The sequence below is a fragment of the Mustela erminea genome, chromosome 7, assembly GCF_009829155.1.
Source record: "Mustela erminea isolate mMusErm1 chromosome 7, mMusErm1.Pri, whole genome shotgun sequence".
Classification (NCBI taxonomy): Eukaryota; Metazoa; Chordata; class Mammalia; order Carnivora; family Mustelidae; genus Mustela; species Mustela erminea.
In genome coordinates this window covers 32,212,176-32,226,159 of record NC_045620.1, presented here as the reverse complement: position 1 = coordinate 32,226,159, position 13,984 = coordinate 32,212,176, and the positions used below count along the sequence as shown (strand labels likewise).

General features: G+C 45.6%; 1 protein-coding gene across 1 annotated transcript; it reads right to left on the bottom strand.

Moving 5' to 3' along the window:
* Window positions 1-535: 535 nt before the first annotated feature.
* BMP2 (bone morphogenetic protein 2) lies at window positions 536-13,372 on the bottom strand. Its single transcript, XM_032351383.1, has 3 exons — window positions 12,204-13,372; window positions 10,656-11,005; window positions 536-2,264 (listed from the first exon to the last, which is right to left on the bottom strand). Exons 2-3 carry the CDS (start codon window positions 10,996-10,998, stop codon window positions 1,420-1,422), a joined length of 1,188 nt encoding a protein of 395 aa, XP_032207274.1. The 5' UTR covers window positions 10,999-11,005; window positions 12,204-13,372; the 3' UTR covers window positions 536-1,419.
* Between the last annotated feature and the right edge of the window lie 612 nt (window positions 13,373-13,984).

The following is a 13,984-nucleotide window of genomic DNA, read 5'->3' as shown; positions in this document are numbered from 1 at the left end:
GGTTTGCTCTTAAATCTTTCTCCTAAATCACGAACCCCAAAGAGGGTCACGTGAAATACTAAATCGTGCCTAATTCCTTTGAGGCAAATATCAATTATCAAGTGACTTGCGTGCATGTTTCCAGCCATTCTGTGCCTTTCCCCCACCTCCCTCCAAAATGAGTAACTTCAGAAGCAAAAAGGCAAACACAAGGTAACATCACGAATGCCATACAAGTGCACCATTTTCTCTTACAGGTTAGACTTTATAGAATGAAATGCCAGGGATCTGATATTTATTATCTGAACGAGGTTTAACATTTGGAGAAATGTGTTCACATAACCTTGGAAAGAAAAGCAAGCTGATCCAACAGAGAAGAGGCAGTGGGCAGAAAACATGATGGGCACAATTTTGCTGTGTGTTGGGCAAAGTTAGAAAATTGGGTCCTTCTGAGCATAAAGAGCTCCCAGATGAGGTAACAGTTAAAATACAAATCAATTTCCAACTCTTCGTGAGCGCCACCACATATCAGTTTTAAATATACATGACCACAATATTCATAATGAAGAAATCTTATGTTTTATTTAATACTTTGGCCAGACCAACCCCTTTGAAGGGATCACTAGTTTAGGAAAGAAGAACAACAAACCATCATTCACTTTCCTGCAGGTTTATCATTTTCGTAATTATTTCTATTGGTCCTGCTTTATTCTTTCTGCAAGTTAAGGGGTAGGGGAGTGTTTCTTTATTAGATCAGCAATGTCTGGTTCTTATCCAAATATTCCACCTAATAAGGACGTAAGTTCTCATGGATTGGACAACCACTCTGCAACATTCCTGAGAATTGAATAATATAATAATCTTGAAAGTCAGCAGAGTGGATTATCCACTTTTTTTTTTTTCTGGACTTGAACTTGTGACCTTAACAGTAGCACTGCAAAAAAGCAAATGTGCTAAGCACTTTGCCAGAGTAACCTTCCATGTAGACTTTTCATCTTAAATACACACAACTGAAAACAACTACAATTTTTGGAAAATTATGTACAAACCCAATACTTCTTTTGATTACATATAAATACAAATTAGCTATCTTTCCTAAAAAGTGGTTATAATAGTAAATAAATACAAAATAAATCTGACCATTATACTTCATGTGCTGGGGTTGAACCCATATAAAATGTACAACTAAATACATTTTAAAATCTTTAAGGAATAATTCTCTGATTAAAATATTTGTTTTCCCAACTTCTTTTTGTAGATATAAATATATTTTCAAAATAACTGTGTTTTTTTTTTTCTCCATTCCATTCCATAAATAAAGTCTTCATTGGGAAATATTAAAGTGTCAACTTGGTTTTTTTTTTTTTTTTTTGCTTTTTTCTTAAAATATATATGTGTATGTGTGTGTGTGTGTGTATGTATTTATTTCATTTTGCTGTGCTAACGACACCCACAACCCTCCACAACCATGTCCTGATAGTTCTTTAATACGACCTTTTCGTTTTCATCAAGGTACAACATGGAGATAGCACTGAGTTCCGTTGGTACACAGCACGCCTTGGGAATCTTAGAATTAACGGAGTTGACCAACGTCTGAACAATGGCGTGATTAGTGGAGTTCAGGTGATCTGCCAGGGGAAAAGGGCATTCCCCATGGCAATAAAAGGCGTGGTACCCCGGGGGGGCTACAATCCAGTCATTCCACCCCACATCACTGAAGTCCACATACAAAGGGTGTCTCTTACAGCTGGACTTAAGGCGTTTGCGCTGTTTGTGTTTTGCTTGGCGCTTTTCTCTTTTGTGGAGGGGGTGTCCTTTCCCATCGTGGCCAAACGTTACTAGCAGTGGCCTGATCTGTGACCAGCTGTGCTCATCTTGGTGCAAAGACCTGCTAATCCTGACGTGTCTCTTGGAGACACCTTGGTTCTCCTCCAAGTGGGTCACTTCCACTACAAATCCGTGGTTGGTGAGCCCCTGCGCCGTCCACCTCATCACAGCAGGGGTGACATCAAAGCTCTCCCACCTGCTTGCGTTCTGATTCACCAACCTGGTGTCCAAAAGTCTGGTCACGGGGAACTTCAAGTTGGCTGCTGCAGGTTTTATAATCTCATAAATATTAATGCGGTGATGGAAACTGCTGTTGTTATCCAAAGTTTCCTGCATCTGTTCCCGAAAAACCTGAAGTTCTGCTGAGGTGATAAACTCGTCAGTCGGGATAGAAGTTAAATTAAAGAAGAATCTCCGGGTTGTTTTCCCACTCATTTCTGGCAGTTCTTCCAAATATTCTAATTTGACATAAAAACAGGTGGGGAAAAAAAATCATTCAGTAAAGTACGTAATGACAGTCTGATGACCTGTGAGAATTTGTAAACCTCACTTCAGGGTTTGATGTAACTCATGTAAAAGTTTGCAACCAGAAAATAACTTCCACTTTAGATAAAAAGGAAGGCTCCCTTTTCTGTACATCTATGTCAACATGCACACCATGAAGCAAACTTCACAATTCATTGTTAGGTTGTTGTTTTTTTTTTTTCCTCATTATGACGTTTTTAATCCAATACATGAATACTGCTTCCAGGTGGCTATAATAATGGGGGAAACACTGAAGCATTTCTTTGGAAGTCACAGACTTTAGGGCAAAAAAAAAAAAAGTCAGCACTATAGTTAGTAGAGGTCTAATGAGTGAGGATTTGAGGAAATTATTGCATTTCTTAAAAAGAAAAAGGCTTTAATGTCAATCCCTTAAACGGTATTCTAAAACATTACTCTGCAATTTAGATGATTTACAAATCTCGATATACAGATTTCAGTTTCCTAATTAAAGAGTCTGAAACTCACCATCAACGATGACATTTTGCAAAGCACACCCTACTATTTTACTCCAAGTCCAGAGACAAAGGCATTTACAGGGATCGACTTCTTTGGAACCGTAAGGGTGGTACTAAGACACCGTAGTAATTAAGGCCAGACAATTTCAAGAGAAGGAACTTCGTAACTGTTGTCTGTTCTCTCACCTCCTTATGACCTCAAAAACCAAATCTCATGGTTGATACTTTTGGAAGAAAACAAAAATGACTCTTCTGTCTTTAATTCCTTTGTCCTTAAAAAAAATAATAAACCTACTAAAAACATGCACCTACCAAATAGACACAAAACCAAAAAAAAAAAAAAAAGGGAAAATTTATAAAAAATACCATTATAAGATTCAGGACATAAGGGATAATCTCATCCTACTACAGAATAAACATTCTATATCTAGTATCACTTCAAAATAGCCATTTAAGTGAGCTATGCATAAAAGCTTTTTCTGATTTAAGATTCCTGAATTTAAATTTTAAGGAGTATTTCTTTCCAAGCAAACAATAAAATATAAAACCACCTTGCATGCTTTAGTCTGCAAATCATCAAAGGTACACATTATCATTAAATTGGCAGTAAATAGCAACAGAATTTGAGACATTTGGATTTATTCTAGTTTTACCACATCCTGTCCTTTCATTGTCAAAAAACTTAACCTGCTTCATTCAGGATCCAACCTAAGGGCTAACAAAATCTGTTGACCATATTATTATCATAAATGGAAACTATATTGATCAATTTTATGGTTGTATTTCCCTTACATCAAGCAGCTGTAAGTTGTTTGGAAAATGTAGATATCTTAGCAAAGGAGAATCACATCAGGTCACTCAACTCAAAGGTTCTACTTGTGTAAAACTTCATCAAAGCACCAGTCGTAGCTGCAAGCTAAGTGGAAGGGCAGTTCAAGGACAGTTTACACCAAATTACGGAGTAATGCTTTAAGGGGATGCTTCTCAAACTTCAATCTTGACACAAAACACCTAAGACACCTTTAGTCTTCAAATGCAGATTCTGATTCGGGGGGCCTGGGGTGGGACCTGAGAGGTGGGACCTGCATTTCTAGTAAGCTCCCAGGTGAGGCCGGTGCTAGGAATTCATGGATTGCCCTTACAGGGCAAACCTTACAGGGTGAAGGTTTTAAAGGATGCTTTTCACATTGAAATGGTAAATTCCAGGAGCATATTTTAAAGTGATTCTTGGTCAAATAATATAAAAATGAGAAGAAGAAACAATAGTGTTGGCCAAGGAATAAGAGGTGAGTCCACGGGTGGGCAGCAGCAAGATCTTCCAAAGCTCATCTACTTGGGATGTGGAGACTATCAGGCCAAGAAGTAAACCCTCCATGGTCCCCTCATGTCTGCTAAGCTACACCTGTTGGGAATACTTTTGGGGAGCTATTCACACTCTAAGTTGATGGTACTTCAGGCCAGGCACTATTTTTATTTTTTGTTTAATTTTGTTTTATTTAAATTCAATTAATTAACATACAGTCTATTATTAGCTTCAGAGGTAGAGGTCAGTGGTTCATCGTTGCATACAACACGCAGTGCTCATTCCATCAAGTGCCCTCCTTAATGTCCATCACCAGTAACCCCACCCCCACCGACCTCCCCTCCAGCAACCCTCAGTTTGTTTCCTAGAGTTAAGAGTCTCTCATGGTTTGTCTCATTCTGATTTTGTCTTAATTTATTTCTAAAATAACTCTCCGACCAATCAGAGCAGGGCTCTTCTTGGTGGCTCCAACAAGTATCAAGGATTGTGTTTAGCTCCTTCTTTCCTTCCCTCCCTGTAATCCAGGGGCGAATATTTCCACTGAAGGTATTCTTTTAGCTGAGAAGCCAACAGATACCAAAGAAAAAAGGAGTGACATAAAAATCAGTGGTGTCCCCCACATGTAATAACATAGAGCCAGATCTGGCTTGAACTACTGATTTCTCTGATACCAGCACACCTAAGAACACTCTCTTTTATTATAAAGACGGGGGAAGAAAGGCCAATTATCCAGGGCCTTTGCTGAACAGTTGTATTAATAAGGTGCCTGGACAGGGGAGGTTGGGGGGGGATGGGGGCCGCAAGGAATAAGGTACCCAGAGAAATCACAACTGCAACAAAACTCTGATTCCAAATCCATAAATGAGAAGTTATGAGCACATATAGACATGAGCACACACAGACACATACACAGCCAGAGGACACACCAAAGGGACACTCCCCAAGACCAGCATGAAAAACAGGTAGAATGAGTAAAGATGGGTATATAGGAGGTGTACAATAGAATAACCCTCCAGAGGTGCCTGGGTGGCTCAGTGGGTTAAAGCCTCTGCCTTCGGCTCAGGTCATGATCCCAGAGTCCTGGGATCAAGTACCGCATCGGGCTCTCTGCTCAGCGGGGAGCCTGTTTCCTTTCTTCTCTCTCTCGCTCGCTCTCTCTCTCTCTCTGCCTCTCTGCCTGCTTGTGATCTCTGTCAAATTAAAAAAAAAAAAAAAAAAACCTCCAGAAGATAAATCTAAGACTGACATGAATCATATAAAATTGCCACTGTTTGACTAGATTTGACAGGTTAAAAAAACAGCAATTTCATGTACTTCGAAATCTCACTGTAAGTTAAGTAGCAGGGAGGCTACTCACTTAGGAAGTAACTTAGCAAAGGCAAGAGCTCCACTCTCAAAGAGCAAGTAATGTGATGACCTTTCCCTGAATTCCCAGCTTCATTAAGAACCAGGAGATGGAGAGGAGAAGTGAGTTGAGTGAAATCAGAGGGAGAGACAAACCATGAGACTGTAGACTCTGAGATAAACTGAGGGTTTGGGGGGGTGGGTGAGCCTGGTGGTGGGTATTAAGGAGGGTACATATTGCATGGAGTACTGGGTGTGGTACACAAACAATGCATTTTGGAACACTGAAAAAAATAAAATTTTTTAAAAAAAGAACGTCTATTTGTCCTTAATACAAAGGACTCTGGTGATGGCCCTGTGAATGCAGGTCACAGAGGTAAGTCAGACAACTCCCAATCCAGTAAGAAACAGCTCAAGTTTGGGGCACCTACCACCACTTCCTTTGATCTGCAAGGACTGAATTTCTTCTTAAGGGTAGAAAAATCAAAACTTATTTGAAATAAAGTAAAGAAAAAAAAAAGCTGCACATCATTACACCACACCTGGGGATTCTAAAAATATAGAGCATTTACCTAAGTAGATGATGTATGTTTTTTTAGAGGCTTATATAGTTACCAAGTCTCTGTAAATAACGCTTGTTGAAAAAGCTGAACTTGTAAAGGGATTTGTGTATTCCAGCCCATTTCAGACCTGAGTTCTTGAGCCTTATCTTTCTTATCCAAAAAGATGGAGCTATGGCTGCAGAAATGGGGGGGAAGTAAAGAAAAATATGGCACCAGTGACATCTGACCTCTCCTCCAAAAGGGAAGTTCTAACAATTATCTATACTCTGTCAATTATTCGTCTACATCCAAGTAATACAAAAGAGGAGTCTGAATTCCCTCAGCCAGCCTGGGTTCACTCTGGCCTCCTCTTCCCTAGATAAGTGGGGCAACTGGACATAAGAGAAAGAAGTCAACAGGATAATGCCTCTGGCGTGCTGGAGACTTCTTTGTGCCCCGTCCAGCACAAAGATTGTTACAGGAATCATCTCACAACAAACAGATTAGGGAGGGAGTCTTATCTCCACTTTGGAAATGAAATTCTTGGAGCTCAGAGAGGTTATGGGACTTTCTTAAGGTCACAGAGCTAATAAATGAAGAGCAGAGCTATGAACTTGAGTCTACTGCAGTTCTGAAGTTTCTGGCCACTAGGAGCCACTACCTGACACAGGGGAGGAGTCAAAAACTCAAGCAAGGGGCACCTGGGTGGCTCTGTTAAAGTGCCTGCCTTCAGCTCAGGTCATGATCTCCAAGTCCTGGGATCCAGCCTCACTTAGGGCTTCCTGCTCAGGGCAGGGAGTCGGCTTCTCCCTCTCCCTCTCCCTCTGCCCCTGCCCTCACTCGTGCATGCTCTCTCTCTCTGTCTCTCAAATAAATAAAATCTTAAACAAACTCAAACAAATGTCAAAAATAATTGGGGTACATTTATATTTGCTACAGTAATAACCACAAGATAAGTTCTTTCCCAACCAAAGGGACAGAAATATACTATCACCCAAGTACAGGGGAGAGAAGATACAACTAAGAATAGTTGTATCTCTACTACTCTTTAGGGCCCCTGGGACATAAAGATCTTGTCTGAAACCACTGATACCTTGCAGCTGCCTTTTTGTCCTCAAGAATGGTAAGTCTTAACAGAAAAGGGAATTCTCATGTTTTGAGAATTTTGCAACACTCTGGCCCAAAAGCATCCATGAAAACAACAAAAACTGGGAGGGATACTATAGCAAATCAGTAAGACTGGAAATCACTGCCCTGAAATGAATTCAAAGTGACTGAGAATAAGAAACAATATTTTCTAGAATTTAAAATAATGGCTAAAGAATTAATATTATCAAGGAGAAAAAATATATAAAATAAGAAGGTTAAAAGGAAACTGTTTAAAAAAAAAAAAGACAACAAAAGATATGGCAACTAAAGGAAAAGTATGGTCATCCTTACAAACCCAGCCTTAACTCCAATACTTTTGGAATGATTATGTGTCCTCTTACTGTCCTTTGACTACTTAGTGAAATACACAAAGGACAAATCTTAAAAAAAAAAAAAAAAAAAAAAGACAAAATAGCTCAATGAGAAGGATACAGAGGAACCACCAAAAGAGTGGAGGGCAGAAAATATTAGTCCAAAAACAATTGTTGGGCACCAAAGCCTCAACCTCCAAAGACTTCCAAAGAGAATGCCTGTTTTGCTTTGACGGAGTTCTTCTTAAGGACACTGAACTACCTGGGGATACTAGGGAAGCCCATCAGGCAGGTATTGCATTGGGGGGTGTGTATATCCTTTGCTTACACTGTCAGTTTGTGATACAAGTTCTCTCTTTTAGGGCAGCAACTGCTTCTTGAACTCTCCTGTTATACAGATATTTTCATGATAATTACATCTGTGGGAAAAGAGTTAATCTCTATTCAAAGGCTTTAGTCATGGAGGCAAACAATTCCGTTGTTTCATTCAAAAAGAAGACTTGTATCCTTCAGAGTCTGGAGAGCAAGCACATGGTCCTTCCATATTTCACTTAGGCCTTTCTGCAGGAAAGCATAAAGACTTTTTGCAGGGCCAATCAAGTCAACCAGTTTCAATGTGTTTTTAACTACAGCAAAGCACAGAACACTCTTCCCCATTGCAGAAGTGATTTTTCTGTCCTCCGTGGCAGTGGAGAAAGGTCTGTGGGGCCAAAGAACTTTTTAATGATTGAGAAAAGAAAACTGCTGCAGCACGTGGGTCCTCCTAAGTGAAAAGGATTATATACAGAGGACTGAATAGGAGAAAAAAAAAAAAGCTGAATAGGAGAAATGACAACTGATCATTTTGTTTCAGCTTGCCTACCGTGTGGTCCCATTACCTCCACACCACAGTGGATATCTGATAACCATGATATCTCTGGTCTTAGCCATTTCACCAAATCACCCAGCTCCCACCCACAAATAAAACCAACAGGTAGTTCTTGGAATCAGGCCCTTAGTCCTCCACCAAACAAATGCCCATTAAGGTTGTATGAGCCACGTTCTGCTCTTAAAGCCAGCTGCCCTAATCACATGGTTGATTAAAAGATTTTTAAAGCCATGCATTGTACAAGGATGTTTATAAAAACCTCCTGGTTTCCACAAAAATGAAATGGTCTTTGAAAAATATGTTATGTGGCCTAACAATCATGTACTAACAGATTGTTAGTACAACAGAAGAAATGGATTTGATGAAATTTGAGGGAAAAAATTACCTGGCTTTTCTCTATCATGTAACTGCATTAAGATGGGACATTACTCTTCAGTTGATTTTAAGCAGGTTGATTACCTCTGTACTGTTTTGCACATAACATGTACACTTTTAAAGTGATAAATTCTGATTTATAAACTCAAGCATGCTATTTAAGTTAAAATAACACTCAAATAATTTGTAGCCCGTTTAGTTTTGATCAAGCCCCTTCTAGAGGAAGGAGAAATCCACAAACTTCACTGAAGGAATCCTCCTGCAGCTGAATGTTTTAGGTGTCAAATGACTTAAATATTCCTTCTTTTAGGTTAGAAGAGACACACAGTACCTTCCTGGCCTTAAAAATAGTTAAGAGTGGTTCCAAGCTAAATTTCCAGGAGAGGTGACTGAAATAGCTACTCTCGCTACTTTCCTATGCAGAAAAAAACAATTCTAATCAGCATCAGCTGGGAATGATAAGGGGCATCTATAACCATCCCAAGGTTATGTTGACAGAACATTCAGGAGTGAAAACAATACTATATATGACAAGAGACAACTTCTGGCTTTAGTCAGTGAATCCTGAAGGAGTAAAATTGTATCTTACACCCTTTCTCATGGCGCTCTACTGCAAAAAGCACCTTACTTGGAACTGTGCTGGAAAATGACCTGTTATGATAAACGGATTATCAATTCAGTGTCCCCCTTACAGTGTACGCCTGCTTTGATGTAGTAGTACCTTTCGTTATGCAACCTGCCTTTGGGACTTCTTCGCAATATCCAGAGCTGTTCTCACAAAAAGTGTAGTCATCCTTCACACTGGAAGAAAATGCCTGGCTGCAATATTTCTTATTTGTACATACCGGAGCATAGATTTCTACTTGAAATTTACCACCTCAAGGCAAGAAAAGGGGCACTTTACTTCCAACTGCCCAGTAACCTACAAGTGGCTGTTCTGTGACATACAGCTTTGGATCTTTCTCTTGAACTTGAAACCCATACTCTATTTGCAACGTATTAAGCCAAAGGGGAATTTAAAAGTATAGAAAAAAAGAACTAGTATAGAACATATTTTTGACTAATTGATCCAAGAACTTGGGTACAACAGATGTCAACAGTTCCTCTCAAACATTTCAAATTCACTAAATGCTCTTCCGATGAAACAAGAAGAAACATCCTACCTTAGGAAAAACACATCCACTCTCATAAAGGAAAAAAAAAAAATCCACATTTCAGTGCACATTTAAAAAAAACAAAAAACAAACAAACAAACAAAACAGGCAGCTGCTGCAAAAGCTTTTATCTGAAGGCTTGCCTTGTCTCTACTAAGGAGTCCATCTCAGATTTAAGCACAAAACAAGAAACTCACTGTGGAAACAATAAGATTGATTGTGGCATTGATCTCCCACAGGGATTAGACAGGGATTCGAAATCTTCCAAACCAGGCCCAGATCAACTGAAAATTAGAAAGACTGTGGGACCCAGGCTTTGATTTTTCAATAGTATCTCTGAAAATTCTGCACTTGGCTGTGTCTAACCTGAAACCCCAGCTTAAGCAGGAGAAGCACACTTACAGGGCAAGGGCTTCCAAACAGAGGAAAAGAGATCCCCATCTGCCCCCCTTCTTTTCATTCTTCCTCTACGAAATTCTTGCACGTTTAACTGACTAGGGGCATGCCTCTTGTCCTCATCTTCCCCATCACTTGATTTCTCTCCAGTTCCTGGAGGAGGAGTCGCTCTTCTGGCTACAAGCCAAGAAAAGGGTGCGGATTTACCAAAGGGGAATCCCGGGTTCCCGCGCCACACAGGCAGTGCGTTAAAGCCAGGTTCGGAAAAGGCAAGAATGGAAACGTCTGTGGCGGCGCCCTGGCCAAGCTGCCTTTCCAGGGATGCCAACCGTCAGCCCACGGTGGGGAGCTTTTGGAGGTGGCTCTCCCCCGCATCTCCGCCCCCACTCTCGGCTCCACGCCTCACCTTCGTGGTGGAAGCTGCGCACGGTGTTGGCGAGGCTGGCTGCCCTCTCCAGCCGGTGGTCCGGGGCGGGTGCGCCCGGCTGACCCGAGTGCCGGCGGTACAGGTCCAGCATGTAGGGGGGCACCACGGCGTCCCTGCTGGGGGTCGGTCTCCGCTTCAGGCCGAACATGCTGAGCAGCCGCAACTCGAACTCGCTTAGGACTTCGTCCGAGGGCTGGGAAGACGAGCGGCCAGTGGATGCCGCGAACTTCCTCCGGCCCAACTCGGGAATGAGACCGGCCGCGCCGCCCAGGAGGACCTGGGGAAGCAGCAACGCTAGAAGACAGCGGGTCCCGGCCACCATGGTCGACCTGCGGACAGGACCGACGTGAGTCACCGCGTTCCCCGCCCAGCCCTCTCCCCTCCTGCCCCCGCGTCCCCGGGCTCCCGTTCAGTCCGTTGCCTCCTCCTCCAGGGTGCCCACCTGGTTTGCAAAACTCGCGGAGATACTTGAAAGGGGCTGAAGCTCGAACGTTTGGGAGAACGGAAAGCCCCTAGTTCCCGAGCCCGAAGGCTTTTCCCCTTCCATCTCACTCTCATCCATCTGATACGATTTGCGCGCGCGCGCGCACGCACACACACACACACGCCCCACCAGCGTCAAGACTGTCACCTTTTTTTCTGTGACACTCGCGCTGACAGCCTGTGCAGGGAACCTGGGGAAACCACCACCGCTTGGTCTGACACCTCTCAGTTCCCTAAACAAACCCAAACACATTGCCCAGCGCTCGCTTGCATATAAACACGCACGAATGGTGCATGTGACTTCCTTACAGGCACTGTATAGAACTTCCTGATACACACACACACACACACACACACAGTCTATAACTTCCAGACCCAGTAAACTCAAGGCCACAACTTTCGAAGCCACTTGCAACTTGTGGCCCACATCTCTAACCTCTGAGGTGTCAAGACAGGCCACTCCGACTCCGAACTACCCCCTCCCCCCAAGCAGTCAAGATACACATGTATACTCCTCGAACTAGTATCTATTAATTCATGTGTCAATAGAAGATGATATTGAAGTACTGTCCAGCTCTCATTCCTGGAAACAAACAGGGAGAACCCCAACTTCTAGTTTTTTCCTAAATGGGACTTGGCTCTGAGTGGACAGCAGGTCTTCCTGAGAAACTTGAAGAAGGGAGAAAGATGACCGTGGCAGGGCGTAAGGGTTGGCAACTAACGGGTGAAATCCAGGGGCCACCCTCTCGAAGGGATTTCTGTGACTTTTTTTTTTTTTAAATCACCTAAGTGTTAACAGCCCTAATAAAATACTAAAGAGAAGAAAGGGAGGAGGGGCGGAAGAGTGCGAGCCAGGAGGGCTAGGCTGACGGTCGCCGGGGGCGGTCGGATGGGGGCATCCCTGCAGGGGCTCGGCTGCACGTGGACCTGGAGGGGGTCTGTTTACGTCCGGCCAGGCCCAGCCCCAAGACTGGGTAGGCGGCAGCGGCCGCCCAGGCCCCGCTCCCAACCCCCCAGTCCCAGCCTGGGGCCCACGTCCTCTACCTTTAGGAGACCGCAGACCGTCTAAGAAGCACGCGGGGACTCGTCCATTGAAAGAGCCTCCACATGGAAAAAGCTCTGGTCGAAGGACCTGGTTCAGGGACCGAGTTCCCTTCCTTCGCCTCCTCCTCCTCCCGGGTGCCGGCGGGGCAGTCCTTCTCCTCGCGCAGGGAACGGCGTCTCGGGGTCGGGCCCAGCGGACGAGCGGAGGGACGCGGGGTCCGGAGGCGGCGAGGCTGGGTCCGCTGGGGCAAAGGCACCGGCGCGAAGTGGGGAGCGCAAGCTATTCTCCCTGCAAGTTCAAGAAGTCTCCAGCCAAGTGCTGACACACAACAACAGCGAGCAGGGGGAGGAGTACGAGGCAGGGAGGAGAAGGGAGAGAGGAAAAGCTGGTGCTGTCGTTGTCCTTAGGAACCAGCGCCCGCGGGACGCGTGGCCCCGCGCGGAGCCGGCTGCAGCACTCGGGGGGCGAGGGTCGGGCGCTCCGCGCTAACTCCGCCGCGGCCCATGGCTCGGGGCAGCCATCCTGGGAGACGCCGGGTCCGGGCAAGGGCGCAGCGGCGATCTCGGTGCCGGGCGAGTTGCCCCCCCGCATCACTCTGCCTTACTCCAGCGCACCCCCATTAGCGCTCGCCAGCTGAAACCCCCGCGGCTCCGGCGCTCCGGCGTCCTCGGGCGCATTCTCCGGCGAGTCGAGCCGAGTCCCGGGCCGCCGAGGCGGGTGGCCGCGCTCTTCCCTCGCCTTTCTAGCCCCCGGGCCAGCTGCTTTGTGGCCAGCCTGGGGTCCGCTCACACGTCGACCGGCGCGTCGCAGGCCCCCGTGCTCCCGCAGTAGGTGATCGGCATCGCGGCGCTCGGGCTCGGCTCCCGGCTCCCTCGCGCTCTGTGCGCCGGTGCTCGGCTCTGGCGCGGCCCGGGCAGCCGAGGCCACGGCGCAGTGGCGCGCACGGCCGGGCGCTCCAGCCCGCGCGAGGTCTGCGGCGCGCTGGTGCCTCGGAGCACTAAGTAATCCGCGAGGCGCTCGCCGCGAAGTCGTTCGCGTCGGCGGCGGAGCCTGTGGCGGCTGATGTCCGGCGGCGGCTGCCAATCCCCGGCGGGGTGTGGGAAGCGGAGCGGCAGGCGCAGCGCAAGCCGGGCGCAGCGCGGCGGGGCTAGGACTCTGGCGGCGACGGCGGCGGCGGCGGCGGCGGCGCCGTGGCGCGGCGCTCGCGGCTTTTAAAGGGGAAGCAGTCACGCTCTCCGCGGAGGCCGAACACCTCCCCCTCGGTGGCGCGGCTCGCCGGGGATCCCCGAGCGGGCGGGAGCGGCGCGCAGGGGTGTGGACGGCGCGCCGGGGCAGCCGCGGCGGGGTGGGGCCGAGGGCGGGGACGCGTGGCCGCCGAGGGGGGCGCTCGCGCATCCAGCCCCTGCTCTCAAAGGGGAGAGCTACTGGAGCGCAGGACCCTCGCTGGGACTGCGGGGGCGAAATTCGGAACAAACACAGGGTCGGGCCTTTATTTCCCACCCGGCCCGTTATTCAACTTTCAGTTTGAAGTTTTTCGGTACTAGACGATGAAAAAAAGGAAAAAAAAAAAAAAAAAAAAAGACCACAACCAAGTTACACAGCAGCGTGGCATGAGTTTGGGCAGACACTTCTGTTTCCCCAGGGTAGGAGAGTTAAAAGAATACTACAGATTGCAAAATAGGTGTCATTTAACTTTAACACACACAGGTATGTGTATATACATATGTAAACGCGTGAGTACGCATTTACACTTATGTATACATTTATGTTTATGTAAATG